At 41.3% G+C, this 25,717-nt stretch overlaps 1 protein-coding gene across 3 annotated transcripts in view; it reads left to right on the top strand.

Moving 5' to 3' along the window:
- pvrl2l (PVR cell adhesion molecule related 2 like) overlaps nucleotides 1-25,717 on the top strand; it is a 289,332-nt gene that overhangs the window by 180,245 nt on the left and 83,370 nt on the right. Inside the window, exon 8 of one of the 3 annotated variants that reach the window (XM_017427626.2) lies at nucleotides 18,087-24,377. The exons of the other annotated variants lie outside the window; for them this stretch is intronic. Within the exon in view, the coding sequence (XP_017283115.1) occupies nucleotides 18,087-18,721 (635 nt within the window). The 3' untranslated portion in view covers nucleotides 18,722-24,377. Of the gene's footprint in view, nucleotides 1-18,086; nucleotides 24,378-25,717 lie in introns of those variants that run through there. 3 annotated transcript variants of the gene reach the window in all.

The raw sequence follows: 25,717 nt of genomic DNA, 5'->3' as shown, positions 1-25,717 counted from the left end.
TAAAATACAATGTTCCTGCATATTAGTTGTACATTTGGGAAAGTGGCTGTGTGGTACGGGAACAAATGAGCAGAATTAACTGAGGGGATTAGTCCTTTCATTAACTGAAAATGAACAAAAATGGGGTTCAAGAGGTGAAAAGAGACGAATCTGAAGAGAAAGTGTGGCTTGTTTCAAAAAATCTCATTCCTGGATTATTTTATGGGAAAAGACACAAAGGGGGATAAAAACTGTCAGACATGATTGAAACCAGGAGGGAAACGGTTGAAATCTGGTAATAATAAAGTCCTAAATTACTTCAGCAATCGGTGAGATCAAATAAAAACCCGTCAGTCGTCAAGTAGAGTCAGAATTTTCTCTTTTGGTAGCTTAATAAAAACACCAAACAGGGAGGCTAACTGGGGGAAAACTGGTGACTTTTATTTGCTAAATTATAAAATCTGCTTTTGGATCAGTCTGAAAGGATTCTGGTTTGTGATGAGTCCAAATTGATCCTGTTTAAGACCTCTGAAAGCTGCAGGAAGTGATGCTGGTTAGTCTTATTCCACAGATGCAGCTCTAATTTAAATGACCAGAGTTCAACAGGATTGAATTAAGAGGTTTGAAGCAGCGTGTTGCATCATTTTCACAACAAGGTCCAGACCTCAACCCTGTGGAAAATCTTGTCCTTGAAGACTTTTTCTGCAGCAGCCCAACTCTCTCCCAGCTTCAATGCAAAATTTTGATGAAAAATTAATGCAACTTTGGATGGAAATAAACTTTGTGGCGTTGCATAAGCCCACCTGAGTGATGAAAGCACGCCACAATTGGAGCTGAAGGTGGTCCTAAAAATATAAGTGACTCTTTTTGGCCAAGCGGCTTGTGATGGCGGTGAAATAAAAACATGCTTGTGGTGTTTAAGTCCTCGTGACTCAGACACGACTCCGTCTCTTTGATGCCGTCTCATTTTATCGTAAAGCCAGGTTTTCTCCCCGTTCATCTCAGCAGATTGATTCACTGATCCTGTGAGCGCTGCAGGAAGCAGGAAACAACCAAACCACAACCTTAAAGGCAACAGAAATTTATCATGTTTACCATCTTTCTGTGAGACAATGTTGACATGTTTACTGCCTTTTGTCTGATTTAAACTTGTTTTAAGGAGCCAGAGTGGCAGAACGGAGGCGTTTGTAGGTGCTCTCAGACAGCAGGGGGTCTTTTTACAGTTTCTGCAACCTTTTCAGGTTCTTTCCCCCCCTTTTTGTGTGAGAACGCTGTGTTTTAGTTTTCCAAATGCTTTTTAAACTCAAACTACTTCTGTATGCTTTGTGCTGTTTTAGCCGTTCGTGTATTAAAACCTTCAGCTCGTTCAGGAGACAGCTGCTGGGACTTTTTGTTTTTGTTTTATGCTACTTTTACTTTATTGAGCCTTTTACTGCTTTTAGCTGCTGCTCTGCTACCTTTAGCTAGCTTTTTGCTACTTAGCTCTTATTTAGCTTCTTCTAGCTTTTAGCTAATGTTCTAATTTTAGTTTGAACAGAGTTTCAGCTTCTTTAGCACATTTTGGTGAAGTCGCTCAGAAATCACAGTGCATTTAAAAAGGGATCCAGTTTCTCTAGTTTGACCCTTTTTGCTGCTGTTTTTATCCTTTTAGCAGCTTTTATTGGCTCCTTTAGAGCTGGAGTTCTGTTAGCTCAACATTTGTCACATAAGAGGATGGGATTGGTCCGTGCATACAAACAGAATAAAGTATATTGCAGTCTTGTTTCATTCAGGTGAAGAAAAAGAAGTCCATTTTATGCCGAACTCGTCTTTAAACGATGTAGTCTGATCTGACATGACCTCTCCCTCTGAACGTCTGAAACTCACGGAGAACGCAGAACTTCAACCATCCTTCGTTGTTGTTGGCTGCTGTGTGCACAGGTGATTTTACCAATCAAAAGCAAATAAAACGATGTGCTTCTTATAATCCCTCCATGGTGGATCTATCACCTTCAGAGTCTTTAAAACTGATCCAAAAACATCTGATCTGTGGACCTGCTGAAGGTGCCAAGTTAAAGAGACTTCCAGGAGAAAAACTTCCAGTTCTTTAATTTTATAGCTTATTTTGGAGTAGGTGTTGTGTTTATTATAGTCTGAAGGTTTAAACATTTTAATTTTTATGAATCATGAGATCCGAGCCTAATGTTTTGAGTTCCAGCGAGTTAAATTTGATCCCCTCATCTGTTTTTCTAAGTTATTTTTTGTGGTGTAAAATGTTTCACTTGTTGCACAAGAGATTTCAGGTGTAGCTGGAATTTATTTGAGTTTTTGTTCAATCCAATGGATTTTTGCATGAAGCTGCTGGCCAGTTTTGAAGTTGGTGATGAGATATTAATAAGTTTTTGACATGACATCCCACAGGGGGAGGGGGGGCTTTAGTTAAAATTTCAGTGATGTTTTAATGCATCACCCACTGTAGTTGGAGTCCAAAAACTCCCTGAATCCATCTGTGGCGTAATTACCACCCAGCTGAACAGGTTTTTACGTGTAAATTTTGGCTTTTTTTGTGAAAGTTGTTAGATTTTTTTACCGTCTGTCAGTCGAGTTTGAAGCCTGGAGGCGGAGTGGGCTGAATGAGTAGTATAGGTTATAAATATTTTAAAGACAGATACCTGGTTCTCTACGCTCCGTGTCTAAATATTTTACATTTGGGGCCTGTGTGCTCCAAACAGCCAAGACTTTCTCATTTACTCCTAAAAGAAGTGTGAGCTCATTGAGGCAAGCCGAGGCGCCGATGGTTTCAATCAGGGTCAGCCAGCATGTGGGTGACTTTAAATGCAGAAATGAGCCCACGCTCGTGATACTCTGCCCATTTCCCCTGGGATCCTTCTATTTCTTCACCTCTCCTGTTTTTGTTCTTTGGATTTCTGAATCTGAGGCCAAACCTCCTCAGCTGGCTGGTTTCAGGCAGAATTACATGTCAGAGTTCAGTCCAATCACACAGAAGGATTGTATTCTGCACATCGTAAACATCCCATATAGTCACTGCATTCATACATCTGTGGGTTTATTATGTGCTGCAGATGCACAGATCCCTATATGCTGCAATTTACATGCACAAACACGCTGTGTGTTTGCTTCTGCACATAGATCTTTTTTCCGTTGTACGAACATTTGGCATTGGACTCGTGCAGGAGCTCATTCTTCACTGAAATTGCAGGGTCAGATGTTCGTCGTGTTACAGGTAGCTAAAGCTTGGCAAGGGAGAGGTTCATGATTACCTCTGTGCTTCTGCTGCTGCATTCCATTTCAATGTTAAAGACCCTGAGCCAAGACGCTACTTACTTTTTTATATCTGCACTTTACAGCCACATATATAAAGCAAATGCTGCATGAATATGTAGATACAGGACATGTACACAGGTCTATAAAGAGAAATGATTGCATGCACGCAGAAATACTCATAAAATGCTCATTACTGTCCTGTTTTTAAGTGTTTATTAGTGTATAATAGTGGGCCAGGCTGTAATCCTGCAGACCAGTTTGCTGTCTTTTAATTAGCTCCCATGTTCAGGGTCAGACTGCTATCACAATCTGCAAGCTAATCCACTTTGAGCTGATCAATACGGAGAGACGGAGGGTGGGTTGGAGGTTAAGAGGGAGGAGAGATGGAGGGGTTTCTGAGGAAAGGTTGGGGGCTGGAAAACCCTTAAAGCCGAAAGAATCAGTTTCTGCAGGGGTGTGCGTTTCGCTGACAGTTTTTTTGGGATTTATTTATTCGTCATCCTGCACGGATATAAAAGCAGCAGCCAGATTTGATGTTTGATGCGCAGATTGTTGCCAAACAGAAAAAACACCCATTAAGCATCTGTGATCATAATGAAAAACTTCTAAGTGCTACAAAAGCATAGTAAACAAAAAGTGTTGTCATAAAAATCCACATGTAAGCAGGTTGAAGGGTTTACAGCAGCCTCAGACAGCGTTAGGACGGTTTCATAAAGAATAATTATTAGTTAATCTTGATTTGCTCATGGCACAATTCATTTTTTATTCATTTATTTAATTTCTGAATGAAGTTGTCTTTGAAAGAGTAAGATTTCTCTGTTCTGGCAGCATCTTTGGACAGGTGTTGTTGTGACAAAAGAGCTGAGATTAAATGCAAAGCTGCTGATTTACTTGAGGACGAGTCATTCAGACGGAAAACAAACAAAACTAAGATCCTCAGAAGGACGTCTGGACTCTGAGGGACGGGATCGTCAGCAGGGAGCAGGGACGATTACAACGTCCTTTAGGCGTCTACCAAGGGAGGTGTTCCAGACTCTCTGAAGGGATCATATCTCTGCTTGGAGGAGGGGGTCTGGAGGTTTAACCCTCTGACTCACAGACGGTGGTAGGAGAGAGTTGAGATTTATCGTGCATAAATAAAACTTAATTATCAGCATGAAAGGCAGGCGATCATGTAAGTGTTAGAAAATGAACCAGTGAATGAGTTTGAATGGAACTCTGAAAGGGCATCAGCTGGATTGAAGATGGCTGCCACAACTAAACAGCCTTAACAAACACAAAAATATGTACATCTGTCGTTTTTACAAACACTGAGCTAAAATCTGGTGTGGTAGTAGCTGATAGTCATCCATAACACGTATTCTGAGCGGTTATTCATTAATTCAAGGATGAACCAGTCAGTTTTATTGGCTGAGCTGCAGCTCGTTTACAGGAAGGGGGTCTTCTGATGCCTCCGGAAGGTCTCCTGAGTTTTGTGGAGCTCTTGCATGAGTCGCTGAAGTGCACGGACAAGAGTGCAGGTTTATAAGCCGCACGACTCGCTGGTTACTCCTTCACAGACAGAGTTCAGTCAGTTCATTTATTTTCTCGCAATGTTGAGGAATTTTTCCACCAACGTTCACATCTCAGTGAGTCACCACCTTTAAGCTCCGATCTGCCGACTCTGATTTTCATTTAAAATTATTTATTTATTTGCAGACATTTCCTGATAACATATTTCAACTGTTTTTAGTTTCATAAAAACTGAGGTTATGACTCTGCAGCCTGTCTTGCTTGTGTCTGTTGGTTTATCTATTGAACATTGACTAAAACACAAAATATGCCCCTTTTTCTCTCTACAACTGGCCAAAGTTTGACTGTTTTGACATAAAATTAACAATCGGCACTAAAATCTTGTTGTGAGAGAGAATTTTCTACCTGCTGACCATCAGTATTTGTTGAAGTTTCAGTACAACATATAAACGATATATAAAACGGTCTGAAGTGATGTAGTTAAGACCTTTAAGTCTAAGTTTATATGACAATGTTTGCATGCTGGAGACGGGTACGAATGTAGCAGGAAAGGTTTGTCTGAATATCGGCGTTTTTAGGGTCCGGGTGCGGGATGTTTGGGGGAGAGCGGGTCAGTAAGTAGCTCCTCCTCTGGGGTTTTTCTCCAGATGTGCAGGTTTCCTCATGTTAGGTTAACTCAGTGAATATAAGGATGTCTTGGTTTATTTTTCCTGTTTTTGTTTGCTTTTTCAGCCGTGCGATTGAAAAGTAAACATCTGGACTGCTGCAGCTCTGCGAACAGACTCAGGTGTTCAGGGAAGATGGACGGATTTGCAGGATTTCATTCTGAGGGTTTTGTTGGGAAATATAAAGCATCTCTACATGAGCAAATAATACCGCTGTCCTGCTGTTTACTGATTATGTTCCTGATCGTACCAGAGTGGATGGGTTTGGCAGTAAGAGCTGTGGCTTTAGAGAGCGGTGCTAATCTCATCCATATGTCCTTCATCGCTAGCTTCCCTCTTCTTCCTCCTCTCTTCTTTTACTTTTACTGAAAGTGATCCATCTGAAATGAGTGAAAGCATGAAAGCGCACATTTGTTCCCTACTTTCTGTGGCCCCTTTAACCCCCCGCTCCCCCCTTTGTCTTTACTCCCCTCTTCTCCACGGTCAGGGTTTGCTCAGAAATGACTCACCCTACCACAAATCGCCTCATTTAAGAGGGGGGGAGGCAGCTCTGAGATGGAGATGAATCGAGTGTGAGCAGAGGGAAGGGGGTAGGGGGTGCATGGTTGTTTTCCACCCAGCTTGGTTTCCTGATCAGTACAGCTGAGGTCTGGATCCAATCAGCTCCCTGCATTCAGCCGAGCAGAATCAGGCTGGAAGTAGATTCGACACACAGCTACATGTACAGTATCTAAATGGGATACACGTGCTGCAGCAGCAGACGGAGAGCAGAACTCGGGCTGTGGATGACGGTGCTCATACATGGAAACATTACCCAAAGTTTACACAGAATTAATGAAGCCACAGACCTGTAGGTGCAAGCATCACGATAATTACAGCTTCACCATCAATAATGTTCATTAAACTCCTGAACCCACTCGGGGTACGAGTGTGCGACAGCAGCGTGCAACTTGTGAGCAGTGACTGAGCACCGGAGCTGCTGATGGATCACTGCGGATCTGCATTAAATGATTCTTCATGTGGACACGTTTGGCTGAATGAGGCCATTTTTTATCACCTCTGCTGGTTTAAAGTTGTAGAAAAGATAAAAAGCCACACATACACTGAATATCATTAGGCTTTTACTCTGAAAATCCAAAAACTTGTTTTCATGGTTTGAGAAGTGCTGGAAGTTTGGATAATATACAGTAATAACAATATACAGTTTTGCATTTAATAAAGATAAATCTGAGCTGTGAATTAATACACTGCCTTCAACATCTACTGCAACTATATAAAGTATCTGATATTTATAGCAAGAAATTAAAATAATTTGACATTTAAAACTGTTCCATATGCAGTTTAAGATGGAAAATAAACTTTAAAGGTTCTGGAAAGCTTAAAGGAGTTTAATTTTGACTTGACTGACGAGCTAAAAGCTAATCAGAGGATTGATGCAGTTTTAATGATTTCAATCAAAAACTCCATAATAAACTTTCACACAGTTATTCCAGCAGAAATATAATAATATTCCTACAGCAGAAGTCCTACAGCTAGCTGCTGCTGCTTTTCATTCACAACCGTAGCATCTTAGATAAACAGAGACACGTCTTTGGACAGAATCTGTGGCTGAAAGAGCTCAAACACGCCGCTGCTCGCTTCAATCCTCTTTAAAAGTTTGGCTTCTCTCCGGCGAGCTGTTAGCTCATCAGTCACGTCAGAATAAATTCTGTTTTTACAAACTGAAGCCATTCAATGAGCGATCTGCAACAGGTAAGATATTAACTGTTAATCTTTCCACAGAGCCCCTTTGACAGGTTTGACCTGCGGCTTTAAGATCAGTCACACATTTTGAGTTTGTTTCCTTTCCATTTATTATTCTTTTGTAATATTATAAAACATTTAACAGCAACAGATCTGATTTCATCTGATAAAAACCAATTCTCTGCCAGGTTTTCACCACAATCAGATGCTGAAAAAGCCTAAAAATCCACCTGGGAAATAATTCAAAAGGACATGACTTTAACTTTGTAATGTGTAAGAACTCTGTAATGTTCGTTTCAACTGCCAGAATGTGAGCCTTTTAAACCAGTTTGAGATAAATACTCAATTTTACCACATAGTTACTGCTGGCTGCATAAATAAAACTGAACAAAAGTCCCTAAAAAAAAAATCCTCTGTCCTCTTCCAAAAGCCAAGTGGTTTGGTTTGTTAGGAGTGTTTTCCAACTGTGGGAATTCACCCAAAACTTCCAGGCTGCAGTGTATTTATTCACTCCATTTATTCAGACAGAAAGCAGTTTCTTTTCTCTGGAAGGAGGACTGCTAACAAATTAAACCCATGGGAATCTGCAGCCTGGACTGATCCGTCGCTGTTACATCATGTGTCCACTGGAAGAGGAAAAAAAACAAGGAACCCAAACTTTACAGGACATTTTTTCCCCCAGTAAACCTTTAACCCTGCAGTGGGTCAGCTTCCCAGAACGGTCCGTTAAATGAGCTATTTGTGAGCTTCTTTACAACCTGTGGGCATCCTGTAATCATACAGTGAGAAAATAACTGAATCTTATAAAAAGAAAAACACCTAGTGGAGCTTAAATGGCTTGTAGTTGAGAAAATAAACGGGAGGTGTGATCGCAGCCGTAGGTAGAAATCTAGTTTCTCAGTAATCACAGGCCGCCCAGCCGGCCCAGTGGGAAACAAGTGCTCATTTTACATCTTCCAGGTAGCAATCTGAGTATGATCAAATCAGTCTGAGACACCGTCTGCACCGCCCCACCTGCAGCCGTACCTGTAATAAGAACGAGAGGCTAATTGGTGAGACATTTACTGTGAGCGTGACCGTGTTAAGACATTCAGTGATTCGGAGGCTCTCATCCTTTTCAGGTCAGAGCACTCATCTTACAGAAGATGCACATTTTCAAGGCATGCATAATTACGGACTGCTGGAGGATGTCACATAATCGCACACGCGACGGGAGAGAAATGTTAAGATGAGCTGTCTGTGAAAACATTTTCATTTGCTTCTGGAATATCAGCTCAACAGAGTGTGTCCGCGGTGGAAGAAGTGTTACTTTCACACCAGAAGGATTTAAAATAAAGGCAATATTTCCTTATAAAGCTGCTCATTTAGGTGCCACAGAGGTTTCAGAAAGGTGAAATCATTTGAAATATAAGTAGTCTCAGCTGTAGCCTTGTACATTCAATAAAATGGTAATTTAAATAAAATTGATGGAAGTACTGTTGAGTAGAAAATATCTTCAAAGGTTAAATTGATCTTAGTTGGAAGAAGTTCCAACTAAGATCGAGTCGAGCTAACAAATAGACTGATTCAAAGTTCAACTTGTCTCATTAAAATCTTTGTTTTTTCACCTGAAAGACCAGATTATACCGAGGAGGCACAGTTAGCATAGCAGTTGTTTGCTTCAGGAAATGGTGAAAATGTAAACAGCAGCAGGACAAAAAGTGTAAAAAACAAAAACTAATGTAAGGTTTGCTAAGAGTGCCTGAAAAGCTTTGTCTGGTTCTGAGAGGCTGTTAGTTTCAGGACCAGAAAACTCAGATTTAGCTTTAATCCTTCATGAGTTTCTCCCTGACCGTAGGCTGTGACTGCAGCCTGCTGCAGGTTAGATACTGTCTACTCAGTAATACTCCACACAGTCCTAGTCGTACACTTAGCACTTTCACTGTGACGCTGATTTATTAGGTTTCAGATGAGACTTTCCAGATAAAAAGCTGTAAATCTCCTAAATTATTTGTGAGAACAAAGACCTAAAAAAAATGTTTTCACTTTGGCTGCATCGTTGTTGAACAGCTGCTTTCACATAAAACGCTTTTTACAAGAAAAGGTTGAGAAAAAAACTGCAAAAAACAATCGACAGGAAACTTGTAGGATGTGAAGGATGAACGTCAACTAGATCTCGGTCTGACCCAACATTACTGGTGCTCATAATTAGTTAATTACGATATTTAAAATCCATTTTTTGAGTTAAGCATCAGGACGTACACAGCCAGCATCCAGGATGAGACATTACTGTGTTCAGAAAGTCTCCATGTTGAACATTTTTGAGTAAAACTGGATTGAGTTGAAATATTTCTGCAGCGTGATGTAGACTGTGGTTAACATCATCTAATCAAATAATATGACTCGTATTAATGATTGTGCAGCTACTCAGAATCAATACTCAGCCCTGTTAATTACTGTTTTTTATGACTATTTTACAGCTCCACAGTTAATCTGAGCCCTGTAAACCTGTTGGCAGCGGTTTATTCCCTCGCCGACTTTACATTCCCGGCGAGTTGTGTCACTTGGTTCCGCATGTCTTTGTGCTTGTAAAACAGATTCAAAAGAAACGGGGAAAAGTGGAGACCAGGAATCCAGTTTGGTGTGCAGAAACGCTGCCAAAAGTGAGCCAAGGTGCTTTTGTGTGTGGTTTTTTTTTTGCCTGCTTGGGAGTTCTGGTTTTTGTGAATATCCACTCGAGGCAAAATGGGGTTATTAAGACAAGTGGAGCCTGGAGTTGGAGAAAGGTGTGTCTGTTTTTGTGAGTAAATGAGTCAGTTACTGAGTGTTTGTACGAGTGCCTGTGTGTGCAGCAGCTGGAGAGGAAAGTAGAGAGGTACTTTCATAACCTCCTGAAGTTTAAGACCCCTGCAGGAGGTGGTGAAATGAATGAACTTAATTAGACCTAATGTGTGTGCGTGTGTGCATGCGCTCTGGAAGCCTCATTTTGTTTAGTCTTGAGTGTGTGTTTTCTGAAGAAATAAACTTTACTGCTTTCATTTGCATCCATTTGTCTCTGCATCATCTATCTGCCCGTTTCTTTATTCACACCCACTACCTCCACCCTCCATCCTTCTCCTCCTCCTCTCTTGTTCTCCTTCCCGTCTGTTTGTGCTTTTTATCCCATCTGCTCGCTCTGTGACAGAAAGCATCCATTTAAAATCCAGAGTCTCTGAAGGGAAAGCACAGCGAGGCTCAATGGGCCAAGAAAAATGCCAAAAACAAGATGCTTAAAAAGTCGTTTTGACTCTTTCTTCCGTCTTCCTCCCTGTCGCCGTCTCCTCCTTGTGTGGTTTATAGTTTAATTTCTGTCTTTCCGTCTTTCTTGTCCAGCCTCTGATTACTTCCTTGCTGCTGAAAAGTGAGAAGAGAGGCGTGGAGATGAGAAGCAGTGGCTGGAATCCCTGATGAAGACAGAGTACTGAAGATGATTCAGACAGGAAATTTCCTTTTCTCACTGTAGCATCGTGGGGTTGCATGAAGAAATGAAGATTGTCATGGAAACACCGGTGGTTAGGTGTGTGTGTTGGTATATGTAGGGTTTGGTTGATAATCAGAGGATAATTTAATAAACTGTGTGTCTGCTTGTGTGCAAGGTTGTCCGTGTCATCAGGGGTAATTAAGCCGAGTGTGTGATGTACAATTACTCTGTCTGGGTCAGAGGTGTGATACAGATGTTCTCTGCAGTTTTCGGTGTCTTCGGGCTAATAGGTGCTTTTAAGGCCTGTGTGAGCTCGTTTAGGTGTGCTGCTGACTGGGTGGGAGCTAATTAAATGCTGTTCAGTGAGCCTGTTTGACAATCGGCTTCTGCATGGTGTCCTTGTCAACATGTGGTTATATTCATGATATTTTAACTAATAAGGCTGCAGTTTCACCCTTCAGTCCAAAAGGGGGCGATAACGGACAAATCTGTCAACTATACATATACGTATTTGTCTCTTTGATTCTTAAAGATGTGTTTTTGCACAATACCTCATAAAACCAAGTATTTAAGTTTTCCTTCATGTACTCTGTCATACTAAAGCTTTTATTCTGTCTTTGCACCATTTTGAAGTTTTGGACTGCAGGCTCTTGGCTACAGAGGGACTGTCGTTTACAAATACAGGGAATAAAAACATATTTATACGATGTAGGCCTTGTGAAAAGGGAGATCAGATCAGTGTGCAGAGGGGGAATAAAATGGGCTCTAATCTAAACACTTCAGCAGCTACTGGTTAACCCACATGGAAAAATAGTTTACTGTTCCTAAACTCATAATCAACAGCCATAAAAGCAAAATAAATCAGTTTAATAAATGAGAACATAGCTGAGAAAGTGGCATGCTAGCAGCTGACTTCAGGCGCTGGTTCTGACTGAATATTAGTTGTGGATCACTCTTTGAACGACTTCAGGTTGAATAAATGGTTTATTTCTAACCAGGTCGCTGAGCTAGCATCTCATCTGAGCAGCTCTGAGATTAAAGCAGATTATTACCATTTAACGCCACTCGAATCCTAAATATTTTAAGTGTTGTTTATGCAATAACTATTTTATAAACCTTTGTGGAGCCATTTATTTTGTATTATATAGTTATTTACAGAAAGTTCTGTGGTTGTTTGCAAGCATCAACACCTAGCTGTAGCACTTCCTGCAAAAATATCATATTTCTGCCCAAACTGCATATCTCCTGCAGCTTTAAGCTAATTTTCTGTCAAAATGACTTAGCTGTAGCCATTTTGTTTACTAATGTGAGATATCTGTGGGGGCTTTTTGAACATCTTGTCGATGTTCATCCAGTGATTGAGATTCATCCAGTTGTTCATGAGGTATTTTGCTAACAGACATGGTCGGTTGGAGGAGTTTTAAGATGCTGAACATCCTGTTCTTCAGACCCTGACCTCAGATCTGTTCTGCAAACTGAGTTAATTTCTGCACAGATTCATTTTCCTGATTAGATGCTGCGTCGTTCTTTTATCCTTTTTAACTGCTGGGTTTTAAAAGTATGTTGCATCACCTAATAAACTAATAAATGTGAGGTAAAAGAGAGGAGGTAAAACAATCTGAGCTCTTTTATTTGTTGATGTTAAATCGAACCAGAACAAAATGTTTACCTCTTTTCACAGAACCTTAAGGGCTTTTATTCTGAGTGGCCTCCCTGAGTCCGATCAGCATTTCAGGCACATAAATGCTTTAAATGACCATTGTGTACGTTGACTGGTTGGATTCTGAAGAACCCAGCGTGTGTTTGGAAAATGGCTCAGTTGGAGAATAAATGCTGTTCAGATGCAGGCTTGATGTAAATTCAGACTTTTTTTCAGATATTGTTATGTCTCGGGTCTCTGCCTTCTGTGGCTTTTTGTCCTTTTGTTTTTAAAGAAGTCATCTTAAAAGTTAGTCTATAGATTTATTTATTAAGCCTCATTTATCTGTGAGTAAAGGAAGAAAGGTCTATCAGCCATGATTAGTTATTATTTTATTATTGTTACTTTAGAGTTTTGTGTTTTTGACAGATTCTGTTGGGTTTCCTTCCCTGATGAGCAGACAGTTTCTGCTTTACTTAGTTTTCTGATTAATGAGATTCCCAGGCTGCAGCTTTGGCTTTGGTATGCATTTAGAACAAGAAAGAAATGAGAAAAACCTGCTATAAATGTAGAGAAGTTAGTTTTCAGAAACAGAACTGTCTTTTCATGCTGGGGATGAAGATGCAGTCGTGTTTGTTTGCAAAGGGAAGAAAAGTATTTGCCGACTTTTAGAGAGCACACTTTTCTGTCATTTTGCCACTGTTGCTTGTTTTGATGTCAGAACACACCAAAGTACAGCTTGCTTATTCCAAACTTCTGTGTAAACTTAAACACAAAACAAGCGTTCAGGCCCGGCTGGTTTGGTCACAACAGAACAGCGTTAACTTGAAGCGTTAAAACCTGGCAGGAAAAAGCATCCTGAGGGATTAAATTAGTCAGAAATGAACACACAGCCATGTTAGACTGCCTGGGATGAGAAACCAGGATGACGATCAGCAGGTTTTACTGACATTTCTGTAAAAATCACCTGAACTGCCAGATAAACCAACTCGGTTAGTAACGAGGTGCACATGATGACAGCGGATAAATTCAAATCTAAAACCTAAAAACCAAACATTAGATGGCAGAGAAAACTCTCTAATGATGGCGGTGTCATAAACTCCCTCCAGATTTTTTTGATTATTAATAATAACCAGCCTTTTTTTCTGATTTGAGCTTCTTTTTTTAGCAGTGTGGAGATCTCCAGGTAGTGAACGGGGTATAAATCTGCTAAAATACTGCTTTTTTTTAGCACCAGAGCAATATTTGCTCCTCATGAGCAGATCTGGTTTGAATATCTGTAACATACCAGGTTCAGTTTGTTTCTCTTATGCTTCAGGCTCTTTTTGTTGCTGTTAATCCTTTAAAGTGAACGTGAAATCAATGTTTTAGATGTTAGGAAGTTTAAAGTCTTATCTTCAATTTTGAACCTGCTGATAAAATCTGAAGTGGTCATTTTGGCGGATGCTTTAAAAGCCCATCATCGAATGTTTCCAAACTTCCTGTTTCAACAAAACCAACACAAGCCAGTCATTTTGTTCAAACACTTTGACTGGTTGCTCCTTTTATATCCTTCCTCTTGCAGTGTTTTTGTTTGACTCTTCGTCATTTCAACACTTTTCTGCATCCTTGTGTTTAATGAGAGTCAATCTCCTCTGTGGTGCATTTAAATCGACAGCCTCTGGTGCGTTTTCAGGCCCAGTTCAGAGGAGAAGAGAAGGAGATCCACAGATTATTCAGATTCGACTCCCCTCGTCCTCGGTGTTTGTCCTTCCCTCTCAGCCCTCCAACTCCTTCCACCTTGCCTCCCTACTTTGCAAATCATCTCATTTAGATTATCCCCACCGCAGTGAGTGCAACTGAGCAGAAATGGATACTTTTCATGGGTGTCTCCCCTCCCCTAATCTCCCCCATGTTCCTGACACTAATACAGAGACTGATCTAAGCCCTCCTGCCTCTCCGTGTGACATTTATCACTGCGCTCCTTAATGCAGGCAGGCTGCCTCTGTTGACGAGAAATAAGGATGACAAGCGTGGCCTATTTTCTTGCTTACGATAGTCTCTTCTTTTTTACAGGGGGGGGGGAATATTCGCTCCGAACAGTGTTTACTAAAGTGTCTCGCAGGGCGGTTGACAAGGATTTGACATTAAACTTTGATCGTGAATCTGGCATTTTGCTGTCAGAACTAAACTAGAATCTATTTAGTGTTTCAGATGGTAATAAGTGATGTCGGGTATGGCCCACATAAACCCTGGATCTGTTAAAGGCAGCGCAGACTCACTTTTAGCGTTTTTGTTGATGCTTTTTCCTGCGTGGCTTTGATGGATGATGACAAGTATTGAAATAACAAAACCTTAATGACCGTGACCTGGCAGTTTTTTAAAAAATCACCAACTCGTCTGAAGCCACCTGCAGACACGATGAAACTGACAACTAATCTGTTTGTGCCGTCTCAGCGGGGTCACTCTGAGTGGGCATGAGCAGTCAGTGTCTAACCTGCAGCAGACAGCAGTCAGAGGGATCTCAGCTTGGAGAATCAGGGGCAGTTTTTCATGGAGGGGTTTAAGATAACAGATACTCATACAAGAGGGGATTTCCATCATTTAACAGCTTGACTCAAAACTTTTGCATATGCTGGTGTAGCATCCAAATCCAAAATACTTCAGTTTGTTTTTTTTTGTTTTTGTTTTTTAACTTTTTTTGAAAACTTTTGCATGAAACGAATGTTTAGTTTGTCACCATTTACTCAATCTGTGCTCATGTTGTTATGCATATGTAGTAAGGCTGAAATGATTCTTTGAGCCACAACAACAACAAAAATAATCATGAACATGACTGGACACTGCTCTGTGGTCACCATGTTTATTCTCAAGAAAATAAACAAGGAAATTTTTATGAAAAAGACAAAATAAATTTAAAAATACCACAAGTTTGAGACTATATAACTATACCAAACAAAAAGAAAAATCCAAAATCCTTTTTTGTTCATTTTAAAAGCAATTAAGGTTCCCCCAGTAGGACAACATCGATAGCAGCTTCGCAGAGACAGTAGAAGGATTGATTGGTTTACTCATTGAAACCACATTTTTTTGCTGACACACTCAAACTTTACAGAGAAACCAACAAGCAGATGCAGCTTCCTGAGTCAGTCATGCATAAAACAAAGTACAGATTCAGGAAAAAATCAATCAGGAAGCTGTAACAGTGCACACAGTCCAGTGTGGCTCTTTATGCACTGATTAGCAGCGAACATTAGGAAGAAATTCAGTCCTGTTTTCCCAACACCAACATGAATCACCAGTTGTTGGATGGATCTTTTATTATAGGTGTTAATACAAAACAAAAGGTCGTTAAGTAATTCAGTTCAGTTTGTTTACACAGCATCAGATGTCCTCTCAGGTTAAAGTACAAAACATCAAGTCTGTCACATCAAGTTTCATCTAATTCAGTTCAAACAGATCTAAAATAAAACCAGATGATATAAAGTCAGTTTAAACCAATTATAATACAAAACAAGACTCAGTTTATTACAAAATACCAACTGCTAATATAAGTCCTGATACATGAACACGTCCGGTCACAGATCAGCTGATTCTCACGCTGATATTCTTATAACATTACATAAATCATTAGTGTTTCCTAATTGTTGGGTTTCTGAACTGTGCAGCGAAGGATACATTCAGCGTGACGAAACACAGGCATTATTAGGGTAAGATAATAAGGATGTCTTAAAAAGAAAACTGCCTCGTGCAAAAGTGATGAGATGCAGAAAAATAAAAACTTCTCTCAGTTGTTTTTGAGACTTTAAAGACCAAATAACAAGAATTTTAGCTTGGAAGGAAAAGCTCTTTGATGTTGAAATATGTGGGAATGCAAAAATGATAAAAACATATTGTTATAAAGTGCAAACATTCACAAAAATAAGATCTACGTATTGTTAAAACTCCAAATTCTTTAACTTCACAACTCATACACATTTAATTTTCAGTAATTTTTGTTTAAATACCAGCAGTGAATCATTTGTTTTAGATTTTAAGGCAAAAATACAGTCCTGTGTGACCTGATTCAGTGAAAAATGAACACGCCAGCTCTAATGGCCTTTATTTTGGATGCTTTGTCTTTACTGCCTTTAGAGAATAATAGACTTTTAAGCACTTGATTAACAGAAGGATGACATCCACCAAATGCAATTATTCAGCCGTCTCTCTCTCTTGATAAATGCCACTAATGCTTAAAATATAAATGGCACAATAAATAAAAATATCCCATTGGCCCACATGTTGTGTTTCTGTGCCAGTCTGTAAGTTTGAAAAGAGGAGAAACTGGGACGGGAGAAGTTGGATTCATCATCCTTAATGCCTTCTGTCACTTCAATTGGATATTAACCCAACGCCGTCCCTAATTTAGGCATCGTGTCGTTTCCCATGAAGCCGGTTGGTGTCTCCGCGGAATAACCCTGCTGCGTCCTCATGCAAGGCCGCAGAAAGAGGGTTGAAAATCAAACCGAGCCTCTCCTTTCTGTTCCCTCCACTAAAAACCTACTTCCACTTCCTCTTCTCCGTCCTTTCATGCTTCTCCCGTCGGAATGAACCATTTGTTCGAATCACAGGCGCTCCATCCAGGCTCGGGTTTGGTGACATCCCCCTGCTGGTTCTGTTAACATAACTCCCACCTTCCAGTTCCACAGAGATCATTATCTGATGCCCAATGTGGCATCACTCAATGAAAACAATGTCATTCTCACAATGGAGCTGCCCTGGCTCATAAACCCCCTCAGTAAACCTTAGATTGTTTGATTGGCGTTCACTGCTGCGTTTGCCAGGAGAGCTGGCAGAAACATGGTGTTATTTGCATAAAACAGGAAGGAGCTCAGACCTGCTGCTGTTCTGCTCTCCAATAATTGCACAGCACCCCCAAAGAAAAGTTGCTATGTAATTCAGACAAAAAGAAGCCTTGTGCAGCTTTGCACTTACGCTCAACACTTTCTTCTGCTTGGTTTGAGACTTTCCTTTCTCCTCTTTTAAGCCCAGCTTGAATCCTCTTGTCCAAATCCTCCACTATCTGAGCCCAACTCGTTTTCTTTCCTCTCATATTCCTGCAGAGAATCCTCTTAAAATCACTCTGGCAGAGTCTCTTGCTGTATGTCTGTGTGCCACTCATCGGTGCGACCTGGACTCGGTCCCAGGTTAAGTGCAGGTGATCTTTCTGCCCAGTGGTTTGGTTAGCTGAGCACAGGGGAATTGGACAATGAGTTGGAAGAAAAAGGGCAGTGGAGTGGGTTCCATCGGGACAAACGGAATAAAAATGGAAAGGCTAGGGCTGTTAAATACTGTGGCACTTGAGGCAGATTTGTGCTCATTTCACCCTCCTCAATTAACACTTTCACTCCTCTGTTCTGGGTCTGTGTCTGTCTGTGTTGCCTTGCTGGGCTGGAACCTGTAACTCATGGCAAAGACAAAAGGAGTCCTGAAAGCAAACCCATATTTGCTGATACTGTAAGCCAAAGTTCATTTTTGTTTCAATCTAAAGCTGAAACATGAGTAGAAAGGCAAACTTGGCTCACACCAACACTTTACCCCCTCCAGCTGCCAAAAGGGGGAGAAGGACAACACAAAGTAACCTGGCAGCAGCTGGACAGACAATAATTTAGAACAAGCCGCTGGGAGAGCGTGATTGAGTCCCATTCAGCCTGATCCCAGCAGTGACTGACTGAGGGATTACACTGAGGAGAACATTACTACACACTAGTAAGAGGATTGTAACACATGTGCTATTACCACTGCACACAATACCTCCTCCAAAAACAATTCCTTGTTCTTTTCCTCCACTCACTCCCTCATTTCAACCCCCCCATTCCCTCTGCAGAAGCCTTGGAGGATCCGTCCAGCGCCGGCGTAGTGGCAGGCGCCGTCATCGGCTCCTTGCTGGCCCTGCTTTTGGTCGTGACTCTCGTGGCCGTCCTCCTGACCCGCAGCCGCCGGCAGCAGAGGCGGGGCTTCCCCAGCAGTGGGGACTCCCTCGCCACGGGAAGCAGCGGCGGCAGCAATGGCGCAGACTACGGCAACAAAGCCCGCCTGCTTTTCAGCGGCTCTGGGAATGGTGGCAAGAATGGAACGGGCGCCACTAACAACGGGCCCATCTACACGTACCGAGAGGGCTGCGACGCCACAGGGACGCTAACGGAAAAGCCCAACAACTTCCACCATCATCACCTTCACCACGCCTCCACCGGCAACCCGCCCACCGCCCACGACATCCTCCTCTGTAGCGACATGAACGAAGCGGAGAGGAGGAAGTTTGAGCTCGACGACAGCATGGAGGACGAAGAGGAGCGATATGACCGCTTCGGGAACATCGGGGGAGGCGGGAACATGTTGCCTCCAGCGTATCATCCCCACAGAGGTCACGGCGGTGAAGCAGAAATGGATGTGTACCTCGACTACGACATGGAGTCCCAGAGAGACGGCTCAGTTATTTCCCGAACTGCCATTTACGTCTGATGAAGGAGAGGGCTGGAAAAAAGAGATGAGTCGGAGGAAGCGGGATGTTTGAAACATCCCCACCCAACAATTATATTAAAGTCACCTCCATTAGATCAACACCTACCTGCTTAAAGCTCAACCTGATTAAAAAGTTACCATCAGTACTTTCCTCTGTGCTTCACAGTGACTGTATAATAACACAAAGACACAAGCAAGAGAAGAAATAAAAACAAGTTGTGACGCCATGAAGCAAAAGTTGTGGTAGCATTTGTGCACTGTGGCTGAATATGTGACAGAGTTTTCAGTCTGTTTTTGTCAAATATATAAGAAAAAGAAGAGAAATCCTGCCAAACGCAAACAAACTGTAGTAAATCTTGATGCAACGCTGCTTACTGCTACGTTCCTGTTGCTTCAGCTTTGCCGTGTGGTCATGTGACTTTGTTCTTTCTACTTTACCGGAACTCGAAATATGATCAATGTTGCAGAATTATCAGTATTTAAATTCAACTTTGTGCATCAACGCTTCAGGAGGGGGAAAAAAAATATCAGTTTCTTCATGAAAACCTTCCAACAAGAGTCTGTGGATGTTATTGTTGCAGTCAGCAGCTTTTTGCTACGAGCCCAGGCGTTCAGCTGAATCTGGAACTGGAAAAAGCCAGACGTGGGATTCTGGGAAGAGTCGGAGACTTTCTGTTAATCCCAGAGAAGTGACTCTGTTTGTGGGTTTGCAGAGGCGCCTGCTGCACCCTGTGACACCACCTGGTTTCCCAACAGGAGCCGCTGAAGCGAGGGGCCGCCAAGCCGAGCAACATAACAGACTTAACAGTGTGTGCTAATGTGTGGCTGGCTGTGGTGTTAATGATGTGCATCCTCCTTATATCGGGCGGTGTCTTACGATAGCACAGTTGTTGTTGTTGTTGTTGTTGTAGATGTTGTTGTTGTTACTCTTGTGTAATGGTGTTGATCTTGCTAAGGAAAAGACGCACCGGGAGCCTTGGGGGTTTCACAAAGTTTCATGTTGAGCCTGTAATGACTCATTTAATGAATAAAAGAATCGTTTTTTTGTTTGTTTGTTTCCAACTCCACTGCTCCATGTTTTCTTACTTTCTCTGCACTTTCTCTCCTTTTCTTTCTATCTGTTCCATATATCTATTTATGACTGGTGTCTGAAACAAGTGCCGTTAGGATTGTGTGCGTTGCTCGTATTTATGGTCCAATCTGGGCTGCGTTCAGTGGGGGGGAACATATTCACCTGTTGTTCTATTTTATGTGCTGCTTTTCAGTTTCCTTGTTGAATGTTTTTAGACTGCTTCTGTGTTTGAATTGGACACAGTTCAAGATGCATTTCTCTTATATGCTGCACAAATGGCAGCAATGTCTGCTAAAAGCTCTGAATTATCGTTTTGAACTACTGTAAAACGTGTGTGAGCTCATAAGGAAGCACATGCAGCAATGATTGGTTTGAGTTTTGGAAAATCAGTCTGTTTTTGTGGGCATGGTTCTTGGCCGTGCACGTTGTTTTGTTGCCCAAATCATACCTGAGGCCCTCTTTGTTTATGATTCAGTCTGCTGAAGTACACTTCTAAAATGAAGATGAACACAAACAGATTTTAAATAATAAGTATTTATCCTCTGCCCGGTTTTTAGACCTGGACAGCTTTTCTCTCAGAGCTCCTGGTCACGTGTTTGAGATGGGTTTGTGATGACTGTTTTAGTAAAAGATTTGTTGCACATGTTGAAAACTCCAGCAACAAAACTGCAAACCTCTGTGACTCAAGCCAGGAAACTGAGAACCCTAAACATTGTGGAGACTTCCTCACTAACACAGTTCACCAACTAACCCCAGCCCAGTGAGACAGAAGTCGTAGATTTAATGAACCTGGATGAGAAAACGGTTGTTTGTTTGAAGTGTTGCTCAACAATAACTACCTAAAGTTACCTTTAAAGGCTAGAATGTTAGTTTTTTTTCCTCTCATCACTCAGGTGTAAACATCCAGATCTTTATGCTGTAAAAGTCAAACGATCCTGTCTGGTTTTCCTGCTGTTCAGTAAATCCATCTCTCCTCGGCACCGACGTTTTGGGCCCAGCTTTCTTTGAAAACTGGTAAAATTATCTGAGATTAATCAACCTGAACTACCTGTACTCTGAGTCTGACGTACAGCAAGGATCCAGAGAATTAACTGAACACAAAATGTGTTTTATTCTTGTTTATTTATATAGTAGTGTTACATAAAGCAGCACTGTACTTACTGAGTACTCATGGGGTCTTACCTGAGATCCACCAGGTAGGGGCTGAACTGTATTATACAATGCTAACATTTAAACCACTTGGAATTTATTTTTAGTTTATTTTGACAAGTGGTAAAGTCCCAGTATGTTTAGACAAATAAAGTGCAGTTCAGATGTTTTCTGGAAATGTTCAGATAGTTGCACATTCCAAACTTTTTCTCCAGAAGTTTCTGAATGTAACGTTTAAACGAGGCGCACCGTTTCCCCCCAGAATAATTACCTGTGAACAGGAACTGCTGAAAGTTCAGACCAAGTTCATCTGGAAATACTGAGATCTCATTTTCCCTTATTCATTTAAGCGTTTTTTCTTTACTTTAAATTTTTTTGAATCCTGAATTTTTATGTTTGCGTGGCTACAAGGTGGCTGTCAAATCTTAGAAACACACTTCCTCGGAGACGCAGGGATGAAATGAAGAGTAAAGGACGTGACGTGGTCCATCCGTGTGAAGCAGAAATCCCTGAAGAAAATCTCATTAACCATCCAAATATAAATATGAAAAAAATGCCAACTGTCTGAAGTTTGGTTTCAAAAAAGTGGAAAAAAAAGAGCAGCATTCTCTGAAAACCCTCAGATCAGCTTAAATGACAAAACGGACCAAAATAACTTTTAACTCGACCAAACGGCCTAAAAGTGAAATAAGAATTACAAATTAAAAGGCTTTGACTGCTTTATAGTTCTGGTTACACTAATTACACTTAACTCTCTTAACTCTGTGTGCTGAAGTAACATCAGATGTTTAGTTGCAACAATTTATCCATTAATACAAAATAAACCCTCTTAAATTAATGGCTTTGCTTCAGTTTTAGCATACAGTTGTGGTCAGAAGTTTCCATCTTTCATGGGCTGAATATTATTAATTTGGGGCTTTTAATGATTTATTTGAACCGTTCTTTTTCCGGGGTGGAATGATTCTGCAGCGTACAACAAGAATAACTTTGAATTTCTTGTGGATTTATGTACAAGGACTCAGATGTTGGGTTGCATGTAGTCCTCCTTTATTCTATTCATTTTGAACCACAGCATGATGCCACCACTGCCATGCCTGGCAGTAGGTACAGTGTTCTTAGGTTTGAAAGCCTCATCTTGACCCCTCCAGGTCTCATCTGACCGTAAGACTTTTCTGCAGAAGACATTTGACTTGTCCGTGTGGTCATCAGCAGCTTTCAGTCCATCCTGATGGAGGAGGAGCTTCTTTCTTTGTCCTCTCTGTCTTCGGTGACGTAAAACTGGCTTCCCTAGAACACGTGTCAAACTCAAGGCCAGCGGGCCAGATCCGGCCCTTGGTAACATTTTATCAGGCCCTCCAGTCTGCGACAGATCAGTTTCTGTTGCTTCTCTTTTTGCTTAGACATCTGAGCGTATTTAGCCTTCTTGTGACTTTAAAGCCAAGAAAACAAGTTTTAATTTCTCAGTGATCTTTGATTTTGATGTGGAAAGAGCTACAGAGAACGTCAAACGAGGCCGATCGAACTCTTGTTGATAAACTTGCAGCCGAGGAACGATATCAGGTATCTGACCGAAGTTAAACAGAGTCCGCTTTAATGTGTCGTTTTTAGTCCTTTCTTCTTTCAAAGTTAAATCATCGTAGCTACAGTATATCAGCGGATTTATTTTATGTCCTTTTAGTTTTAATGGAGAAAAATTCATGGGAAGGCATAAAAAAGAATGCTAACGATGTTTCTTTAGGTTTTTTGTTCATTAAAGTCTGTTTGCTGTAAATTCTGTATAATATGTGATGAGGAGAAGGTGTTTGATATTTCTATAGGAATGATTTGACACATTTAATCTAAAACCAGGGTTAATTTATGTATTTTTTCAATGAAATATTCATTGAGATCAGCCCTTGGCTAGGACTAAGGTTTTAATTTTGGCCCCCTTGTGTTTCTGAGCTTGACAGCCCTGATCCAGAACATCCAAACCAAAATCCTTCCATGTGAGGAGGATGGATGAATCCAGTAGGTGCTGTCAAAAATAGACCTGCTGCAGTCGATCATAATCACTGAGAGGTGAATCTGCTGCTGTCTCGTTGTGGTGAAACTTTCTAGAACCTTCAGCACCACTTAATAAAATATTTAAAATGTAAGGCTACAAAAACTTCAAACTTGTGTTAAAAAACCAGCAGGTTTTAAAATCATTCCATCTTTGAAAAACGGGTTTGAATCAATCATAAAAAGCCATGAATGAATTCTCTTCATGCTGACGGTGAGTGGATGAGACCTTTGACCCCGGCGGTTACCTGTTTATTAACAAGCATTCGTCTTTAAATTTTCAGCTCAGCTGTTAAAACACGACGGAACAAAGTAGAACCGTGCTGCAAGATTCGCTGAAGAACATCACCAGTTTTTTTTTTTTTCCCAGCTCGGTGTGTCACATCACAACTCTGCTTCTAATTTAGACCCACGGTGTTCAGTTTTATGGAGCCTGTTTCACAGTAAGGAACTGGTGACGAAAGAGCAAAAAAACCCACAGAGAGACGGTTGAATTATAGCGTCAGATTGTGAGAAGGGAAGTTTTACAGATTCTTCTGATCTCCGTTTTATCGACTCCTGTAGGAGAATATTGTCCTAATAATGAAGGTGTCATTGCTCAACATGAAATATTACAGCTGCTTTGTGGGTTGGAAATCTGCACACAGTTTTATCATTAAACTGCGAATATTGATTTTGGGTTTTTTTTCTGTAAAAGAAAGCAGTTTCAGCTCTTTCACCCCCCCAAGTGCTGAGCAGGTCCTTGTTGTTGATTGTTGTTAACATTATGCTCTGTGCAATCTGTTGTTCTGTAAATGAGACGGTTGTATCTGCTATCTTATAAAATATTTCAGTGGAGCCGCATCGCCAAGCCTCAGTTTTTCTGCAGCCGAACTGTAACTTTCAGTTGCAGCACATTCTGTGTTTCTTGTATCAATTTAAAGTGTTTAAATGTTTTTAGTTCTCCATGGGGTGCATGCATGCTCCAAGAGCTCAATTTTTAAAATGCAAAAGTATGTTTTTGGTTGTTAAAACTTTTCTTTTAGATCCAGTAAATATTCTATATTATGGCAGGTATCAAACTTATAATTTAAAAATCTAATTATTTATGTTTTGTTTCGTTTTCGTTACAGATTTCAGTCATTTTCATCCAAAAAAACCCTTAAAACTCTTGTCTTTTTGGACCCTCTGTGTTTCATTCCCTTCTCCACCTTTTTCTCATTCAGAGCATTGTTTCTCTGGGGGTTCCTCAAGGCGTTGTGATTTTTAAAAAGCCGACTGTGATCACAACTTCTGCGCCTAATTAGTCCCAGAGTCTTGTACCGTGGATGCACCCTCAGCGAGAAAACTTCTCACCGGTTCTAAGTTTTGTTTCAGCGCAGCTCATTTTCAATAAAAGAAAGCATTTTAAGACAACTCTCTGTGGAAAAACTGGTAATTAATTAAGCCGAGCCGTGTTATCAGTCTATAAATACCGGATTCCCACAACTCTGCTCCTCTTTCTTCAGCGTGGCGCAGAACACTGCACCTGTTCTCGTTTGCTCTTTTCAGCTTCTTCATCTGATCTGTCACAGGAACTATTTATAGTTCTGCAGACTCTAGTAACAAACCGTACATTTATTTTGTCACAACAACCTCCTTTAAGTTCACATCCTGCACAGTATCACACATAAATTACCTGCTGTGCTCTGTAACTCAGTCATGTTAGCAAAATATCTCATGAACCACTGAATGGATTTTAATACAACTTTGAGGAAATGATTATTGGATGCAGGTCGACAGCTGGTTAAATTGTGGGGTCAGCCTAATTCATGATGGCCGCCACAGCCAACTGATCCTAGAAAATAAGAGGTTATATAAAATGGCTGCAGCTCAGTCAGATTTACAAATATTGAGATAAATTTTGGAGTCGTAGAAGCAGCTAAGAGTCACGTTCTGAGCAGATCAGATCTTTGACGTGTAGGAGGGCGGGTGACATGCATTCCTTCAAAGAATTGAATTGTAATCTTCTGAAAGTGATTTTTTTGTCCCAGCAGCCTTGTGTGTGGGAGCTATTAATAGGTCTGTAATAATTACCCGTTCCCCTCTCGGATCTTGAGCCTGCCACCCGGTCTCAGATGGTACGGGCCGTGGGGAGGCTGTGGTTCTGAACTTAACCCTGTCCTGTCCCTGTCCTGTCCCTGTCCCTGCCAGTGTCGGTGCCCCTGCTTGGCACAGCCCTCTGTGACAGGTCGCCTCGCTCTGCCAAGAAGGAAAGAGGCTAGAAGAAACCCTGAGAGAGAGGGCGAGGGGGAGGATGAAGATGAGGGTTCAGCGCTCCGTCAGGGGAATACCAAGCAGGCCGGGACAGAAAAGAGACATTCTCTTCTCAGATTAGAGAAGCTGAGAGTCAGAAAAGAGCAGAGGCAGAACAGAAAATGAAACCACAGCCCCTGCAGAGACGATGAGAAGACATCACCGTTGTTTTTTTGGAACCCACCTGAGACAGAGAGCATTTGAAACGCTGAGTTATTCAACACGGAGCCAGGAGTTAGAGATGGCCAGATTTGTTTCTTGTGAAGCGCGATCGGCTGGCTGCTGCATAAAGATGACAGAGAGCGTGAAAGGAATCAGATATTGGCACGATGGGATTTACGGCTCTGACAATGAAAGCTGGAGGTGGACAGGAAGTCTCTGAGGAGTGCTATTCCACCCCTCCACGTGGCGATTGGCTGCTTCCACCCAACAACAACTGACAGTCCTTTTCAACTCGGCCA

Source organism: Kryptolebias marmoratus, linkage group LG5, assembly GCF_001649575.2.
Source record: "Kryptolebias marmoratus isolate JLee-2015 linkage group LG5, ASM164957v2, whole genome shotgun sequence".
NCBI lineage: Eukaryota > Metazoa > Chordata > Actinopteri > Cyprinodontiformes > Rivulidae > Kryptolebias > Kryptolebias marmoratus.
Note: the sequence above shows the minus strand (reverse complement) of the source record. Positions and strands in the feature narration are given on the sequence as shown.